At 38.0% G+C, this 20108-nt stretch overlaps 1 protein-coding gene across 1 annotated transcript; it reads right to left on the reverse strand.

Moving 5' to 3' along the window:
• Nucleotides 1-3216: 3216 nt before the first annotated feature.
• On the reverse strand, nucleotides 3217-16683 carry LOC120296850 (vomeronasal type-2 receptor 26-like). The gene is made up of 4 exons (XM_039318877.1): nucleotides 16606-16683; nucleotides 8791-9018; nucleotides 4556-4682; nucleotides 3217-4139 (listed from the first exon to the last, which is right to left on the reverse strand). The coding sequence occupies exons 1-4, from the start codon at nucleotides 16681-16683 to the stop codon at nucleotides 3217-3219; spliced, it is 1356 nt and encodes a 451-aa protein (XP_039174811.1).
• Between the last annotated feature and the right edge of the window lie 3425 nt (nucleotides 16684-20108).

Here is a 20108-nt window from a genome sequence, read left to right on the forward strand (position 1 = left end):
ACTTAGCCTGCAACAATGAAAGAGAGTCTCTTTATGCATAACTAAAGTTGTAGATTACAATAATTATCAACTGAGTGATTCATAATGCAACCTACTGAGCCTCATGAAGTTGTTGTTAATAGTAAAGTTAAACTGTTAAGTGTTTAAGTGTTCTGTGCTTTCCCCCCAAAAGAAGTTTAATTAATTAATTCTGACAATTATGAGGTAGTCAAACCCCTTTCCCAAAGCTACTCAACTATTTTTCCAGTTGAAGAAATTGTATGTTCCAAGCCCATCTCTTGGCTACTCCTCATCAAGCAAGCAAGAAATGATCTTGGGGTCATAACAGATTTGGGGAACCGAGTCTTGCTTTCCCTATCCAAAGAAAGCAATGCTGGTTAGAAGAGGAAGAGATAGTTTAATAGTCAGATAAATTCTCCCTTCTCCTCTCAACAATGTCCTAATTCATAAAAAATACTTATTTCTTCTGCCCATCGCTTTGCTGAAATGGTCATATTGGAAAAAGAAACTCTATAGTTTTATTAGAACTCTCTTCTAATAAAAGGCCAATTGGATGAACTGTGGAGAATGGAGGCCACTTTTTAGGCACCTGCTACTTAACTCATTAAAGTTGGGTGCGGCTGTTCCCTCCCCCTGGACTCCTGGGCAACTTCCTGTCTCCATTTTTTCCTGTTCATTGTTGAAAGAGACAGATAGAGCTGCTGACTACTGCTCTATCATGGTGGCTGAATAGTTGTCTGGAAGGCTTTGATCTTGATGCACTTTGAAAGAGGTGGTGAGTTTTGAGAGAGGGATCTCATGCATCGGTGCCTGAAGCAGTGGAAAAGAAGAGGCTTGGTCCTCTATCAAAACTCACCATCCTCTGTGAAGGATGAGGAACGGCAATTCTTCTTTCAGCTTGAAATTAGGTTCACTATGACTAAACCATATTTCTATAGGTCCATCAGGTTGGTCTTATAGTCACTGTTTTTCTAAAAAAAAAAAAACCTTCTTAAAATGGCAAAGAGATATATTAGGTAGGCACGTTGCTTTATATTATTCCAAACTCTTACATTGCTTTTATTGAAAAAAGAAATACAGAAATTTCAGTGGCTTTAAAAATGGCATATATGGAATAAATCATGCATTAAATACAATAGAAATAATAACATTAAAATAAACCAGTTTAATTTTATCACTCAAAAGCTTAGTGATCATACAGATATAGTTGTATAATTTTTTGCATAGCAGCAAAGTGCTAGTTTGACCAGTCCCTTCTCTTAGGAATTAGTTTCCATGAACGAATGAAGTAAAGTATATAGTGGTACCTTGGTACTCAACTGCTTTCAAACTCATCAAATTTGGTAGTCAATACATTTCGACATGAACATTTTGTGCTGGTATTCATTGTTTGTTTGATGCACAAGCTTGAACTTCTTGGCATTGGCTGCAATTATTCCTTATGAGAAAACATTGTTTGGTACTCGTTGTTTTTAGTCCTCATCATGCTTCCCTGAACAAATTAACAATGATTACTAGGGTACCACTGTATTTGTCAGTTGTTAGTTTGATTTTTTTTGAAGAAATATAAAGAATAATTATCTCTTCTTCTATTCTTTTCATTTTTTGAGAATGCCACTATACTGACACATATTTCCACTTTGTCACGTAAACACTCATTTTATCTTTAACATGTTAGAATGGAAGATTTCAGCATCTTACCAAAAGATAAAGTAGAAGCACAGGAGAGATGTAAAGATGTTCTACAATTTGGCCACATCTAAATAGCTAATGTCATTGAGGGGTATAGTGACCTAGAGGTAGAGCTCTCTTCTCATAATCAGGAGGCTGTGGGTTTGATCCTATGCGTAGTGGCAGATATTTCTCTCTCTGGGCACAATGAGTAATTGTCTGCTGTGAACTCTGCATAGATATCAGGAAGAGCATCTGGCCAGTAAACACTTGAGTTCCATTCAGTTACCTCAACTCAACCCTGATGCAAGGGATTGCAAGGTTGTTAAAAGAAAAAAATTAGCTAATGTCATTATATAGAGCAGGGATGTCAAACTGCCGGCCCCCGGGCCAGATGCATGCTAGCAAAACCGCACCCACCCCATTACCGGCAATGGAAAAATAGTCACAATATGTCATGACATGTCATGTGATGTTGTGAGTTTGACACTGCTGATATAGAGGAAAGATATATTAACTGATTTTAAGATGTTTGTTCTCCAGCTTCATGTTTATATTTGTACTGAAACTCAAGGAGTCACAAATTAGTGGCAAATGAGGACCCAGATTATTGGGGGCAATATGCAAGTGATGCTTACATGGTAAACTGTGCAGAGAGTGCTGAAATTGCTATGGAGCTGTATACAAGTTGTTGCATTCAAAAATGGAAGAAGACATCGATTCCTGAATAAAATATAGCTATCAAGCTATGAAGCTATTAAGTCAGGCCATCCTAATTACTTCTGTACATGAGGAGATTTTCTGCCTGGGTATTTCAACAAAATAGTGATTTGTTATTAGCAATGTCACTAATAAAATCTATATAGCTTTATAACTTTATAGCTCTTTTTATAATAGAGTGTAGCATTCTGAGGCATTTGCAGTTTTCAAAATTTTGAATCTGATCCCCATCCCCTGAAATTTAAAATATGATATAAAAAGAAAATATGTTGGAAAGAGGACACCAATAAATACATGACTATAAATCATATTAGCATTTTATTGTAATATAATATAAAGAAGATAATATCTTATTTAATAAATAAGACTAGTTTTGGACATCCTAGCCACTATATTTCTGAGTGTAGTTTTCCATTTATGGATCATAGACAAAGACGTCTTCATCCAGAAAAAAGAGTGCACATTTTTCTTGGTTATTGCGTGTTTGTGAAGTTTCTTACATTAAGAGCCCTGGTGGCATAGTGTTAGAAGACAGTATTGCATACAAAGTCTGCCTACAGCCTGGAGTTTGATCTTGACGAGGCTCCAGGTTGGCTCAGCTTTCCAATCTTCTGAGGTCTGTAAATGAGGACCCAGATTGGTAAGGGCAATATGCAAGTAATGCTTACCTGGTAACTGTGCAGAGAGTGCTGAAATTGCTATGGAGCTGTATACAAGTCTAAATGTTGCTTTCAAAAATGGAAGAAGACATCTATTCCTAAATAAAATTCTTTGACCAATCATCTGTTATGTTTTCTTCAGCCAAACTAGGAATTAGGGCAGCATTTACACTGCACTTGAAACCACACTAGTCTTTTTCCTAACTAGCTGCTCTCTGGTATTCAGCTCTGGTCTCAGCATGATAATATAGCACTTGGGCATAAAAATGCAACCTAATAAGCCACCACTTGAGGCCAAGATAGAGAAGACCTCCACAGCCACCATGGATTTCCCCTTAGTGCTTAAGTAGGTGGGCACAAAGGAGACCCAAACACTGCAGAAGACCAGCATGCTGAAGGTGATGAGTTTGGCTTCATTGAAACTGTCAGGCAACTTCCGGGCAAAGAAGGCCACCACGAAGCTGATGAGGGCCAAAAGCCACATGTAGCCCAGCACAACATAAAACATGATCTCTGAGCCTTCGTTGCATTGCACTAAGATCTCATCCAATTGGGAATGCATGTCCAACTCTGGGAAAGGAGGAGAAAGGATCAACCACACAGCACAGATGCTTGCTTGAATAAGTGAGCAAAACACAATGACTGAGACAGACAGCCTTTTCCCTACCCACCACCTCATGCGGTTTCCTGGCTTTGTGGCTATGAAGGCCAGAACCACAGTGATGGTTTTGGCTAACACACAAGATACTGCAATGGAGAAGACAACTCCAAAAACTGCTTGCCGGAGGAGACATGTGACTATCCCTGGGCATCCGAGGAAGAAGAAAGAACAGAGAAAACACAGCAGAAGTGAGAAAAGCAAAGTGCAGGTGATATCCCAATTGTTGGCTTTGACAATGGGAGTATTTTGGTGGCGGATAAATGTCCCCATCACAACAATTGTGATTACAGCAAAAGAAACAGCAAAGCTAGTCAGGATTTCTCCCAGGAATTCTTCGTAGGATAAGTAGGCAATAATTTTGGGAATACATTGATGGTTCTTCTCATTTGGATATTGTTCTTCTGGGCACCTCTCACATTGCTTGGAATCTAAAAACCATAAATACACATTGAATTGATATTAGGTTTTAACAATTATTCCTTGCTGAAACAGTTTTTGGAATCTTCACACATAAAAGTATGGTTGTATTCTGAGCAAGTTTCCATATTACCACTTGACTCTGATAAGTAGAATTGGCTTCATATAAAGAAAATAAACCTCTTTCAAAAATTGTGCCTTAGGAAAATCTTTTTAAAAGTTTATTTAATATGCCATGTTTCTTGAAGATGAGATTACACACCTAAATAAAGAAAAGCTTCTATTTAAAAAAGGAAGAAAGAAAACAAGGCAGGTGAGAGATCCCAATCAATCTATTCTTGTGTTTAAAATTATATTAAAAAACCCAAACTTGATTAGAGAATAATGTATTTTTAAAGAGATATTACAGTAGATCTCTTTTTCTTACCAACCATGGTGGAAATGCTTCCCTCTGAACATTGGACACAGTCATAGCAGCAAACCTGTTTCCCCTCCTTAATTAATTTCCGGTACCCAGGATAGCAACTTTCTACACAGGTGGCAGAAGGTGGTGTCTAATGGGAAAAGGAAGAATAAATAATTAAGAAGAATTATAATCTGGCTTTTACTCAATCAGTCAGCAGTCATTCTCTGTAAATAAATCCTAAAGCAGTCATTTTCTTGTAAGTTCTTTAATGCAAAATTTTGAATTCCTAGAACTTATTGCTAGATTCAGTCAGAATAGAGGTAAAAATCTGAACAGTGTTCTAACTGCTATTGAAAATTTGGATAAAAATCCCTTCACAATCCTTACATCACACATAAGAGAATTTGAAATGTCCTGAAGAGGGCCATGGAAGAATCTCTCACAATCTCTCTCGATTATGGGGTGCCTCAGGGCTCGGTCCTGTCCCCCCTCCTTTTTAACATCTATATGAAACCGCTGGGTGAGATCATTCAGCAACACGGGGTGAGGTATTATCAGTATGCGGATGATACCCAATTGTATATCTTCACCCCGTGTCCTTTCAGTGAAGCAGTCGACGTGATGTGCCGGTGCCTGGAAGATGTGAGGGTCTGGATGGGGGTGAACAGGTTTAGACTCAACTCTGACAAGACTGAGTGGCTCGGGTCTTGCCCCCCAAGGGTCATCCTGATGGTCCATCAATGGTCCTGGGGGGGGTAAACATACCTCCCTCAGTGCAAGTATGCAACTTGGGTGTCCTCCTGGACTCACAGCTAAATTTGGAACAACATCTATCGGCTGTGGCCAGGAGGACCTTTGCCCAGGTTCGCCTGGTGCACCAGGCCTTATTTGGACCGGGAGGCTCTACTCACGGTTACTCATGCCCTTGTCACCTCAAGATTGATTTACTGTAATATGCTCTACATGGGACTACCCTGAAGAACATTCGGAGGCTGCAGTTGGTTCAGAATGCAGCCTCGAGAGCGATTGTCAGTGCACCAAGGTACACCCACGTGTCACCTATCCTCCGCGAGCTGCACTGGCTTCCTGTGGGCCTCCGGATGCAATTCAAGGTGTTGGTTATCACCTTTAAAGCCCTTCATGGCTTAGGACCAGGTTACTTACAGGACCGCATACTGCCGCATATTTCCCAGAGACTGGTGAGGTCCAACAGATTGGGCCTCCTTTAGGTCCCGTCGACCAGACAATGTCGGCTGGCAGGCCCTCGGGGAATGGCTTTTTCTGTGGTGGCTCCGAAGTGGTGGAATAAACTTCCCCCCGAGATTCGAATTACTCCCACCTTGCCGGCCTTCAAGAAAGCAATTAAAAGTCTCCTGTTCTGGCAGGCTTGTGGTTGATGTCCCAGGGGGGGATGGGACACGATTGGGACATGCTGTATGAATGCACTCATTTTTACTGTTATATTTATTGTTTTAATTTTGTATGCCACCCTAAGTCCCTAGAGATTGGCTGGCATATAATTTTTATTAATAAATAAATAAATAAATAAATAATAAACTTAATGAGCAGTCTTAATTTGAAAAATAATAAGAAATAAACTTATAGGAGAAATGTTGAATTTCTAAGAATTTTGATTGGTAATGACATCCATATTTAGTCTTCCTCACTTCCTTGAGCTGATGGCAAATATATTCCTTCGTAGCATTTGTTGTCCTTTTTCAATTATCTCTGTGTTGCATTGCCATTGGAGAATGGTGTCCTGCTTCTCCATGTATAATAAATGTAGTCACAAATGAAGGCCAATATGTGTGTCCCAGGATAATATTGCAGGATCCAATCTGGATCAGTCTCTGGGACCCGAGGTTGTATTCCAAGCTTTTGGACTTGTGTTGGAGCCCATCTTCTAGGAATTTCTCTCTAACACAGTATGTGCTGTTCTGTGTGTGGTATTTATAGTGCCTGTGGTAAGTGGCTTTTTAGATGTTGATGGCTGGCTTTTAAGTCATTAACTTGTGCTGCCCAGCCCTCACCTTTTAAGTACTAGGCTAAATGTAAATCATCACTCCTAATGACTGACCAGGGCACCAGGCTTCAATCACTTCCCTGGCTGTTTTTATGTCTGCTTGTCCAACAATCTTAAAAGTTGAAAATTGAATGCAGTGTGAGGCTACCAATGAGTTCGGGGCTCCTCATCTGATGAATGTCAGGAATTCATGCAGGAGAAACAGTCCTGCATGAACTAGAACATCATGTATTTCATAATTACATATCTAAATTCTGGTGCCGCTATGTGGATGAGATTTTTGTCATCATCAAGAGAAATGCACTTAAAGATTTTTGTGCCATTCTGAACTCTATCTTCCCCAACATACAGTTCACAATGGAGGAAGAAACAGCTAGGCAATTACCATTTGAAAACACAGAAGATGGAAGCCTAGAAACCACAGCTAAATGTCTATGGAGATTCTCAGTCATGCAGGTCATTATTATCGCAAATACTTTTTTATGAGACAATAGGACTCTGTTGTTTTTCTTTGAAGACCTTTTGCTTCTCATCCAAGAAAAAGCAATAGTTGCTTGCATAGCTTTATGGGCGGGATTTCTAACTTTTTATTGGGGAATTGTTATGTATGTATCCAGACTTGGTTTCACTCTTGACCATGCCGATACTTTGGAACTAATAAACATGTTCTCTAAGGAAGTTTCAAGCCTTGGAGTTCTGCTTTATTTGTCTCTGTCTCGGGACCATGACAGAATCATTACAGAAACAGTCCTGGGTGAGCTAGAACACCATTCATTTCAGAACTACACACCTAAATTCTGGTGCTGCTACATGGATGAGGTATTTGTCATCATCAAGAGAAATACACTTACAGATTTTCATACCATACTGAACTCCATCCTCCCTAATATACAGTTCACAATGAAGGAAAAACAACTAGGCATTTGCGATTTTTTGATGTACTTGTAAACACAGAAGATGGAAGCCTAGAAACTAGAGTTAAATGTTTATGGAGATTCTCAGTTATCCAGGTCATGGTTATCCCAAATATGCTTTTATACAAGGCAACTGGACTTTGTCATTTTTCTTTGAAGACGTTTCACTTCTCATCCAAGAAGCTTCTTCAGCTCTCGGATGAGAAGTGAAATGTCTTCAAAGAAAAACAAGAAACTCCAGTTGTTGCATGAAAAAGCAACTTTGGGATACCTAGAAACCATAGTTTATCACAAGGCCACCAATGTTCCACAATTCTGAATTTCAACAGCAACCATCCACTGTCACACAAAAAGAGTTGCATCAGAACACTATATGGCAAGGTGAAAAGTCACTGGAATACCCAGCAAGACAAACAGCTGGAGAGCAGATACCTACAATTCAAGCAGAATGGGTGCCCACAATCATTTGTCGTAAGATGTCTGTGGAACACGGTGGGGAGAGAAGGGAAGTTATAAGACCAACCACATGTAACAGCCTGACATATATCCAAAGCATTTCACAAGCGGTAGAATGCAGCTTCTAAGATGTACAAGGGGGCATTCCCACTGCAGATGCTACCATACGAGAACAAGTTATCCAAATCAGGAAAGTAAATGCAGGTGTGGTGAGCGCAAGACTTGGGGTGATGGTCAGCTTTGGTAGATGTCCAATTAATCTCTCCTATTCTGTGATGAGCAATAAAATAGGATAGCACATTAGTCCAATCTTGCCTGTATTTCAAAATGCATAGTATCAGTGCCTGCTGAAAAGCTATTCACTTCTGTAAAGCAGTAAATTTACTATACTTTTTCAAAGCACATCACTTGAAAAAACCACTATATCAAAATGGCCAGCCGCTGTCCCCAGATTTTTGAATTGGTTATGGGAAGGAAAAATTGTGAGTGGCAAGAGAAACATGCCTTACAAAACTCCAGGGAGATGGGATGTGTAGGTTAGGCTGAAGTGGTAAATAGATGTGCTGACCTTTTTCATGCTTTGGTTCTGAAACTGATTCAACCATTGACTAAACAGTCAGATAAACCCATTAGTGGGAAAGTCCTCTGGACCCAGATGGTCCATAACCCCAGCCAGCAAAGCTCTCTTTCCCCACAATCTGAAAGTATAATGTAGAATTGAGAATTGTTTCATTTTTCCAGGATACAAAATTGTTCTAATATCATTAGATTTCAAATGACCTTGGAACCACTGTGAGTTTACTTGTTTAAAATTCCAGAAATTGAGAAAATATCACCATTTTAGTTGGTTTTTTATAATCCACCTGCTTAAATTTGGGATTCCATACAATGGCAGTTGTATTAATGGTGAGATCTTCCTTCTGAGAACTCTGAGGTTCAATATGTCCAACTTGGACCTTCTGAAAGGATCGATTGGGGAAAGTAATCAAGTTGATGATATCGTATGCTGCTGCCAGGTTTCCATTCTCATTGAAAGCTATTTCTTCCCCAGCACTATTGTTGAAATGGAGGTTTTTCAGAAATAAACGAAGCTAAAAGATAAGAGAGATAAAGGAGAAATTAATGCTAATAGTAGGCAATAGAATTTACAATACTATGCTGTGATTTACCAAATGGTGCTGAGCTTGATTTTTAATGAACTTCCTAACATTTTAGTTAATATTTTTTTATGTTCAAATGCATAATTCTACTTTGCAGGAATATGTTCATATTTTTTAAGTTTAAGTAATTAATATAGATTTTGTCAGATAGATTGCTCTTCCAAATTTTGCATTTCATGAGAGACAAAAATTATTGCTAAGAAATATAATAGAAAAAAAAGGAATATTAAAATAATAGAATTGGATATGGTGGAATATTCAAAGAATTTTTAGAAGGAGGGTAAAATTTACCCCACAATTGTTTTTATTAGGTATTGTTACAGATTGTGATACTAAAGATATCACATTGATGTTAAATTTAATCACAGCTGCAAAGTTGTTAGTAGCACAATGTTGGAAGAAGGAATCTTTGCCTACTTTGCAAGAGTGGCTTTTTAAAGTTTCTTATCTGGTGGAAATGGCAAAGATTTCGGCTTTCCTGAAGGATCAATCTCAAGAGAAGTATGTTGTGGTATGGAGGAAATGGATAGATTTTATACAACACAAGATGGATATTAAAAAATATTATTTAGCTTTTTAATAACTTATATTGAAAAGCCAATTTTCTTGAAAAGCCAAATATTTTATTATTATTATTATTATTTTCTTCTTTCCTCTTTTCTATTTCTCTTTTTTATATATATATATATTTTATCTTTAATTATTTTATAACTTGTTTAAGTAATGTATTTAGATTTGTTTATAGTTTTATCTCTTATATTGAAAAGTTAATTTCTTTTTCATGTTTTTTATGTATTTCCTTTTTTTTCCTTTTTGGTATTTATGTCTTTTTTTTACATATATATTGTCAATTATTTTGTAATTCGTTTAAGTAATGTATCTAGATTTATTTATATTTTATATTTTTCTTAAGATTTTTTTGAAGAAACTCTAATTAAGCCTATATCCAGCTCTGGGATAGTCGGGGGAGGAAAGGGGAGGGTTGGGGAGGGATGGGGAAAATTGTTTTGTTTTTGTATTGCAAAATTTTAAAAATTTTCAATAAAAAAAAGAATAATAGAATTGGAAAGGATCTTGCAGGTCTTCTACTCCAATCCCCTGTTCAAGTAGGAAGCCCTAGATCATTTCAGACAAATGCCTGTCTTATACCAGAGCTCCCTATTCTTTCCAGGTTGGCAGCCCAGAGGGAAAGGGAAAAGCAGGGAAATGTGCAAGTGCGCATAGGCATGGACAAACAAGCACGTGCATGACAGCGGCACTAGGACCCACACACCTACGGCTGTGCTGTTTCATGCCGTCTGCACGCCTGTGCAAGCAGGCTGCTAGGGCCTGCAAATGGGCTGCTAGTGCCCATGTGCATGCACAAATGGGTGGCTAACACTTGCATGCATGCACAAAAGGCCACTAGCACCTGCATGACACTGGCAGCAGCCCTAGCGCTCCCACACTCGCCAACCATTCCTGCAGTTTGGTGACTCACAGACCGCAGGCCAGTACCGGGCCACGGACCACAGGTTGGAGACCCCTGCCCTATACCATTTCAGACAAATGGTTGTCTAATATCTTTTTAAAAACCTCCAGTGTTGGAGCATCCACAACTTATGGAAGCAAATCATTTCACTGATTAATTGTTCTAAACTCCTTAGTTTTAGGTTGTTTTTCTCCTTGATTAGTTTCCATCCATTACTTCTTATTCTGCCTTCAGATGCTTTGGAGAATAGGTTTGTGGCAGCCCATTATATATAATGGATGTCCCAGAAAACATGATTAAGAAGTTCCATTGTGGGACTGAAAATATCTACACCAAGCATATCTTAGAGAAAGACAAGTATTTTCATCCTATACTACCCCTGTCTCCAATTTTATTCCATTATTATTATTATTATTATTATTATTATTATTATTATTATTATTATTATTATTATTATTATTATTATTATTATCGATCATAGCACAGTCAGCCAGATGTTCAGACTGGATTTGGCATTTTGTCTACCTATCGAGTCCTTACCCAGGACCTGGGATAGGCAGATGTGGATGTTTGATGGTATTACAGATATCGTCGCAGGATGGAAGCAGTTCCTAATAAGGCCGCCTTTTGCAATTGACTAATAGTGAATTTGTCAATGCCAATTGTGTTCAAGTGGTGCTCCAGTTGTTTGGGATTGCACCCAAGGAGCCTATGACTATTGGTACTACCCTTGCTTGCTTTTGCCACAGTCTTTCTATTTCTATTTGTAGGTCTTTGTATTTTGTTATCTTCTCCAGTTCTTTCTCTTCTATTCTGCTATCTCCAGGCACTGCCATGTCCACTATCCAGACTTTTTGTCTTTCTTATCAACAATTGTTAAGTCTTGGGTGTTATGTTGCAGGTGCTTGTCTGTTTGAATTCTGAAGTCTGGCAAGAAGATGCCTTTGAATGGCGGGAGGGTCCTGTGATATGCGAGTGTTGGGACACGCTGGAGTGTGCCTTGGACATGTGGCGAAAAGATGAGGCCTTTCCAGACACATGGGATCGATCTGCGTGCGGCCATTGTGATGGTGCATGTGAACAGCGGGAAACTTCGGACTCGGCTCTGTTGACCGGTCTGCCTTTCTGGTGAGGTTCGGGCTGTGGGGAACCATGTGAGCTCACTAGAAGCTTCTTACGTTCCTCGTTTATTAGCCTGAGGCTTTGCATCTCGCTGTCGACTCTTAGGTCTCTTAACTGTTCTTGAATGTCCTTGAGTTGCTGTTCAGAGTCCATCCATTGCACGTAGGCGTCTTCCTTATCTCCTTCCACTGCGTGTGCCCGTTCTGGGGAGAGTTCCTCCTTCTGTTCATGGTAGAGTTTCTATAATGCCTCCCAGCTTCGTTCATGGCGCCTGTGGATGATGTGCCATTTCTCCATCAGATGTGAATGCATGGCTATTATTATTATTAATATGGATGGCTATTATTATTATTATTATTATTATTATTATTATTATTATTATTGATCATCGCACAGTCAGCCAGATGTTTAGACTGGATTTGGCATTTTCTCTACCTATCGAGTCTTTACCCAGGACCTGGGATAGGCAGATGTGGATGTTTGATGGTATTACAGATATCGTCGCAGGATGGAAGCAGTTCCTAGTAAGGCCGCCTTTTGCAATTGACTAATAGCAAATTTGTCAATGACAATGGTGTTCAAGTGGTGCTCCAGTTGTTTTGGAATTGCACCCAAGGAGCCTATGACTATTGGTACTACCCTTGCTTGCTTTTGCCACAGTCTTTCTATTTCTATTTGTAGGTCTTTGTATTTTGTTATCTTCTCCAGTTCTTTCTCATCTATTCTGCTGTTTCCAGGCACTGCCACGTCCACTATCCAGAATTTTTTGTCTTTCTTATCGACAATTGTTAAGTCTGGGGTATTATGTTGCAGGTGCTTGTCTGTTTGAATTCTGAAGTCCCAGAGCAGTTTAATTTTATCATTTTCTATGACTTTCTCTATTTTATGATCCCACCAGTTTTGCTTACAGGCAAATGATATTTTTTGCAGATCTTCCAATGCACCATTGTTGCTACTTTGTCATGCCGCTGCTTGTAGCCAGTCTGTGCAATCTTCTTGCAACAGTTTACCAAGTGGTCCACTGTTTCTTCAGCTTCTTTGCATAGGCGGCACTTACTGTCTTTTGCTGTCTTCTCAATTTTGACTTTGTATGCATTTGTCCTTAAGGCTTGGTCTTGTGCAGCCAGAATTAGTCCCTCGGTCTCTTTCTTCAATTTTCCTGCTCTTAGCCCTTGCCAGGTCTTGTTATTATCTGCTTTCCCAGCTATTTTTTTCATGTATTGGCCATGTAGTGCTTTGTCTTCCCATGCCTCTATTCTGTTCTTCATTTGGTCTTTCTTGTAGGCCAGTTTGATCTCTCCAGTAGTCAGTAAGCCTTCCTGATATACTATTTTCAGTGCATCTTCATCATTGTTCTTCAGATATTCTTCCAAAGCCATTTTTTCTTTCAACCATCTGATGTACTTGTAGCATTCCACGCCCACCTATTTGTCTTGGTAGATAAAGTCTTTTCTGGTCTTCATATCCATTGCTTTTAGTTCTGCTTGAGTCCAGTCCACCATTCCAGCTGTGTACCTAATGATTGGAATTGCCCAGGTGTTGATTGCCTTTATGGTATTTCCTCCATTGAGTTTGGACTTTAAGATCTTCTTTACTCTCTTGATGTATTCACAGCTAATCTTTTTTTTGACTTCAGTATGCTTGATGTTGTCAGCTTGAAGGATACCCAAGTATTTGTAGTAATCTTCCTCATCCTGACTCTTAATGTTATTTTCGTGGGGCATCTTGATTCCTTCAGTTTTCACTGCTTTTCCTTGTTTGATAGTAAGTGTGGCACATTTGTCCAAGCCAAACTCCATAACAATATCTTGGCTATATATACGGACAGTGTTGAGCAGTGATTCTACTTCAGATGATGTTTTTCCATACAGCTTCAGATCATCCATGTAAAGGAGATGGGATAGTCTGGTAGATGTTTTTGATGTTTGATAGCCATGTCCTGAGTTATTTAGTATTATTGACAAAGGAAACAGTGCAATAACAAATAGTAATGGTGACAAAGAATCCCCTTGAAATATTCCTCTCTTGATATTAACCTCTCCCAGTCTCTCCCCATTGATCTGCAACTGTGTCTTCCATTGTGCCATCGATCTTTGCACAAACTTTCTGATGTTTCTACTGACAACTGTTATTTCTAGGCACTTGATTATCCAGTCATGTGGCAGAGAGTCAAATACCTTTTTGTTATAACTGCAGCTGTGCTGTACATTAGTTGGTTTGTTTCTTGCAGTGAATTGGTGGTTATACTTGATATTGCAGTATTTGCATCTTTTAATGCTTGTGCTAGCTGTTTCTTTGGAACAAGCTTCAATGCAGGCAGCCTTCTTCTGTTGTTTTTGTGCTGTTCTAGATGCTCAATTATTCTTTGTTTCAATTCTTTAATTTCTTTAGTTAGAGGGTTTTGTTCTTCCTGAGGAAGAGGTGCCTGGTTTCCAAATGAGAACAGTTGTATATCTCTGCTGGATCCCTTCACTGCCAATTCCCCTTGGTTTGCCTGTACATTCTGAATTACTTCTGGTAAGGCTTTGATTTCTTTGCCCTGGGTAAATCTTTGCAGTTCGTCCAATTCTGTTTCTGTGAATACTTTATTTCATATTATTGTTATTATTATTATTAATATTATTATTATTATTGTTGTTGTTGTTGTTGTTGTTATTGTTATTGTTATTATTATTATTATTATTTAGAAATTCCTCCTTCTCTCTACTTTAGTGAATTTTTCTTCTGCTACTCAACCAGAAAGTGCTACAAAAAAGGTAGTCTTTTTCTGGATTTGAGAATTTTGGGAACTGAAGATTGGAAAGGGAGCAGAAAGCCCCTGGGAGAAAAATTACTTCCATATATCTAATGTGATACCTAAAATATAGAACAATACCTAAAAATATAACAATATGGCAACAAGAAATAAGGAATAAGCAATTTCAGAGATTACCACCAAGCGTCTAGACAACTAAAAATTATAAACAGCAATTTTAAATTTTTAGATATGTAATTCTTCTACTCTAGAGGAATAGCTTAATGAAGAACCTGATAATGTTACTTGTTGTATGCCTACCTGTGAGATGTAAGCGATCAGGAATCAGAACAGTACTACAATTTTATTTCCTGCTATCTATACACGAGACTCTGAACTACTAATGGCCAAGGTGAATTTTGTAAAAATTGAAATTAATATGTTATTATGGCTACATTCCCATTAAAGTAGAAGGCACTATAACTCACTTGCCAAGGTTGGACTTTCAGAAAATTCCACTTCTCTCTATTGCCCGTTCTCTTCTGCCTGGCTCTGGATGAATACATAGCATGGAGACTATGTGCTACAGCATACACAGCATTGTAAATATTGTAGCTCTGGCCAGACATCTCCATTTCAAAGACAGTTCCAGGGAGACTCTGCAGATCCTCTTTCCCAGTGCAATTTCCTTTGCCTGATGCATACATTTTGTACATTGGAAATGAACAGATAAATGCAGCACTCCAGAACACATATAGGAAATATGTTTTAGAATGAAATGGATTTAGGTTCTCAAGGAACCTTTGAAAACCTGGTACCATATTTGTGTGTAGGGCAAAAGACAAACTGCCATTGAAGGACAATGCTGTGAATTTCTGGGACTCAAAGACGGACGTCACATCCCATAGAGCACTTATGATCCAAACCCTCTCCATGGGGAGCCTTCTCTTAATTTCATACCATTCAAGAATTACTCGTAAGGCTTCTATAGATTGCATGTCCCCATAAACAACTATTACATTGGTTTTACTATACATTAAGAAAAGTGCTATGTTAGTTAGATTATTCTTCCGGAATGTACTGAGTTCGTAATTTATCAGTCTTGGAATAAATTGAATAAAAGAAATGCAAATATCTCTCTGAATTAATTTTGGCCTCAGAATTCTGAAAAATCTCTCTCCAGTGGTGTCTTGTGGGATGAGAAGGCCGATCCAATTCCACCCAAAATGTTTCAAGAGCTGAATAATCCCAACATAGTGAAGGTTTTCATTAGGAGTCATCCAGAAGAAAGAAGGAAACTGCATTTTATCACTCAATGCAAGGTCAAAAGAGCCATAACTGAGCTGCAAAGAGTGAATAATAATGATGTACTTTTAGACTAAGTATTGCTTCTGCAGACACATCAAAAAATGGAAGTAAGTACATTTCTTTTGGATACTGTTTTTCCATAGAAAATCTTAATGGGAAAGACAAATACTAAACCTGAGGCTCAACAAATCTTTCCTCAGAGCTTTTGCAACCAGACCATCATTAGCATTCCATTCAACACTTTTTAGACAAAAATCATCTCAGTTTTTGATTGTGCTAACCAGAAATAGAGAGGAGAGAGGAAGGAGTAACAAGAGAGGAGCCTTATTCATTAAGGACCTGACAGTATCCGAGAGTATTCATCTGGCATTTTATATTATAAGGTTAAGATAACTAGTGCTTTACTGATAAATGTATTTAACATTGTTGTGGCATTTATAGAAAGAGAAGAAAGTAAAAGAAGTTGAGGCATACCTAGAAGATGGAGAGACAACATCAGACACACTATTACAGCATCAATTAGCAATGGTTGAGTCCACCAGAAGAGCAAGAACCAGAATTTTGTATCTCTCTCAACACCCGAAGAAGAAGAAGAAGAAGAAGAAGAAGAAGAAGAAGAAGAAGAAGAAGAAGAAGAAGAAGAAGAAGAAGAAGAAGAAGAAGACAGAAACAATCATACCTACACCATTTCTTACAAATAAAATATGATGTTTGTGCTTATTAAGAATTAATTGATACATTACATTTCTCTGGGAAAATAAATAAATAAATAAAACTACCCCAAATCAGCTCCCCAATATTGCAGCTGTTTTTGAGGGGTTCTCTCCACTTTTAACCACCACTCTTTCCTTTCTTGTGCATTTATGTGAGCCCGGATACCTACCTGTGGAATTTTGTAGGCATTTAATATGTTGGCCATCTGTATGGTGTTTTGAGAAGGGAGATCACCAATGACAGCCATGATGTTTTGCTCCTTTCCCCTCCTGTAATTGAGGGGACAATGGCCTTCAACAAAGAAAAGAGTCAAAAGGTTCGCAGAGGCTTTCAGTGCTTGAAAAGCATTGTCATAGACCTTGGAGACCAAGGTGATGTTGGGTAACAAGTTCTCATTCATGTTGATCTCCTGAATGGCAAAACTGAAGGCTAGGATATGCTGTAGGTTTTTAGGCAACGGCCTGCAAGAAGAGTTTCAGTTAGTTCTACAATCTTAGAAAGTGACAAGGATTGGATTTAGATAGACTTCTTGATAATGCTTTTCTCTTTGCCTAAAATGATGTATTTGTCTGCTTTAATGAGTATTAGGGAAGTGAAGAATGCACCCATATTCTGAAGCATTGTTTTAAAAAGAATAAAACCCTCATTCTTAAATTTCAGTAGTTAAGATATTCCAGAGGTGGAGGAAAGCATGGAATGAGGAGCTAAGTTGGAATATCTGAATGTCACTTGAGGATCATGTGGGCATCTGTGCATCATACTTTGAGAAGTTTAAAACAGGGTTTTAATGCAATTAAAAGGATTATTTCTTATGTGTAGCATAGCAATGAAATTGGAGGGCAAAAACTGATGAATTGTCCCAACTGTTAAGACAATCCAAATACTCAAAATGTACTGTAACATTTGATCACACTCATATATTTAAAAATGACCCACCTTTCTATGCCTTAAATTACTAAGGAGACATACTGTATGATAAATATAAATCTCAAGCAACCATAATCTATTTAAAATAAAAGTCTTGGTATATATAAGTGTTTGCAAATAAGGAATAAATGATAAAATCCTAATGACATCGTTATATATTATGAGAATCATAGATATATATTTATAAATTTTATTAAAATACCATGTTAGATATTTTTGACAAGGATTCTTTTTCTTTTTGCATACAAAATAAAAAAAATAGAGGAACAAGATTTTTTTTATGATCAGATTAATTCTTGTGTAGTAACAGCCACATGAAAAAATAGGAATCTACAAGGCTACATTCAACAGCTATATTCCAGCACCTGACTAAGAGAGATTTATAAATAAGAATCATGCCTAAACCAGTTTTGATTCTCATCTACAGTGGAAAAATTTTAATGTGAATCTCTTGAATTCAATCACATTAAAAAAAACTTGAAAGGTTTCTTTCAAAAGAGTACTTGCCTTCCACGCAAGGATCCTTCTGGGTGTTCCATAAAGTGGAGTAAAGGCCATTCAGGATATATAGTAGACACAAATTCTCCAATGATTATATCATTGGAGAGGGCAGGGAAATTAAGCTTAAAATGTCTTTTGTCACCACACATGGGGTTAAAGGTCTTGCTGAAAGAAGCCTGGAGGATAAGGACAGAGAGTAGAAACACATGGCAAAGTATGTGAGTCCTTTTGAATGCCAAAGGAATTTGGCTCCAATCACAGCAGTGCAGGCACATATTCATCACAGCACTTTGTCTGCAACAATGAAAGAGAGTCTCTGTTGGTTTTATGCATAACTAAAGTTGTAGATTACAATAATTATCATCGGAGTGATTCCTAATGCAACCTACTGAGCCTCATGAAGTTGTTTTTAACAGTAAAGTTAAACTGTTAAGTGTTTAAGTGTTCTGTGCTTTCCCCAAAAAAGAAGTTTAATTAATTAATTCTGACAATTATGAGGTAGGCAAACCCCTTTCCCAAAGCTACTCAACTATTTTTCCAGTTGAAGAAATTGTATGGTCCAAACCCATCTCTTGGCTACTCCTCATCAAGCAAGCAAGAAATGATCTTGGGATCATAACAGATTTGGGGAAACGAGTCTTGCTTTCCCTATCCAAAGAAAGCAATGCTGGTTAAAAGGAGGAAGAGATAAATTCGCCCTTCTCCTCTCACAATGTCCTAATTCATAAAAAATACTTATTTCTTCTGCCCATCGCTTTGCTGAAATGGTCATATTGGAAAAAGAAACTGTAGTTTTATTAGAAAACTCTTCTAATAAAAGGGCAATTGGATGAACTATGGAGAATGGAGACCACTTTGTAGGCACCAGCTACTTAACTCATTAAGATTGGGTGTGGCTGTTCCCTCCCCCTGGACTCCTGGGCAACTTCCTGTCACCATTATTTTTCCTGTTCATTGCTGAAAGAGACAGATAGAGCTGCTGAATACTGCTCTATCATGGTGGCTGAATAGTTGTCTGGAAGGCTTTGATCTTGATGCACTTTGAAAGAGGTGGTGAGTTTTGAGAGAGGGATCTCCTGCATCATTGCCTGAAGCAGTGGAAAAGAAGAGGCTTGGTCATCTATCAAAACTCACCATCCTCTGTGAAGGATGAGGAACAGCAATTCTTCTTTCAGCTTGAAATTAGGTTCACTATGACTAAACCATATTTCTATAGGTCCATGAGGTTGGTCTTATAGTCATTGCTTTTCTAAAAAAAAAAAAAAAAACTTCTTAAAATGGCAACCAAAGAAGTATATTAGGTAGGCAAAAACTTACATTGCTTTAATTGAAAAAAGAAACCCAGAAATTTCAGTGGCTTTAAAAATGGCATATACATAGTAAATCATGCATTAAATACAATAGAAATATTAACATTAAAATAAACTAGCATAATTTTATCACTCAAAAGCTTAGTGACCATGCAGATATAGTTGTATAATTTTTTGGGTAGCAGCAAAGTGATAGTTTGACCACTCCTTTCTCTTAGGAATTAGTTTCCATGAATGAATGAATGAAGTAAAGTATATGGTGGTACCTTGGTACTCACCTGCTTTCAAACTCATCAAATTTGGTAGTCAGTACATTTCAACATGAAAAATGAACATTTTGTGCTGGTATTCATTGTTTGTTTGATGCACAAGCTTGAACTTCTTGGCATTGGCTGCCATTATTCCTTATGAGAAAAAAAAATTTTGGTACTCATCGTTTTGAGTCCTCAAAACGATGGTACTCACAAGTAAATTGGTCAATTCATTAAAACCAAAATAATTTAGAAAACCAAAAGAGAACTAAAACAGAAGCATACATGATGTAACAACAGAGATAAACGAGTAAACACAACCAGCATTTGAAACTGCAAAGAAAAGCAAGTGAATGTTTTTAGAAGAATGTTGAGAGAATGGAGATACCTTGTAAAATATTTAAAGTGAATTAGAAATTGAGAGTCCAGATGCACCAATGAGATGCTGATTTAAAATTGATGCTAAATTTAACACCATGGGGAAAGTGGATAATTTAATCCAGGACTTTTCAACCAGTGACATGGGTACCACCTGTCATAAATTGGCACCTGGCAGGTGGTACACGACCATCCTATAGAAGTGGTAGCGGGGGAGGGAAATGAGCTGAATCGGTGGATGCACCGCACAAGCCTAAGGGAGAGATGGCTGGAGATGCAGAGCTGTCAGGGCTCAGCGGAAGCGC

Source organism: Crotalus tigris, unplaced genomic scaffold, assembly GCF_016545835.1.
Source record: "Crotalus tigris isolate CLP2741 ecotype Arizona unplaced genomic scaffold, ASM1654583v1 scf7180000021626.135803, whole genome shotgun sequence".
NCBI classification, from domain to species: domain Eukaryota; kingdom Metazoa; phylum Chordata; class Lepidosauria; order Squamata; family Viperidae; genus Crotalus; species Crotalus tigris.

Excerpts from the sequence above, each read along its gene's own strand:
- LOC120296850 (XM_039318877.1), bottom strand. The coding sequence starts at position 16,683 with ATGGCTGTCATTGGTGATCTCCCTTCTCAAAACACCATACAGATGGCC. Across the intron at positions 9,019-16,605 it reads ATGCCTACAAAATTCCACAG|CTTCGTTTATTTCTGAAAAA; the intron begins GTAGGTATCCGG and ends CTTATCTTTTAG. Across the intron at positions 4,140-4,555 it reads AAGCATTTCCACCATGGTTG|ATTCCAAGCAATGTGAGAGG; the intron begins GTAAGAAAAAGA and ends TATGGTTTTTAG.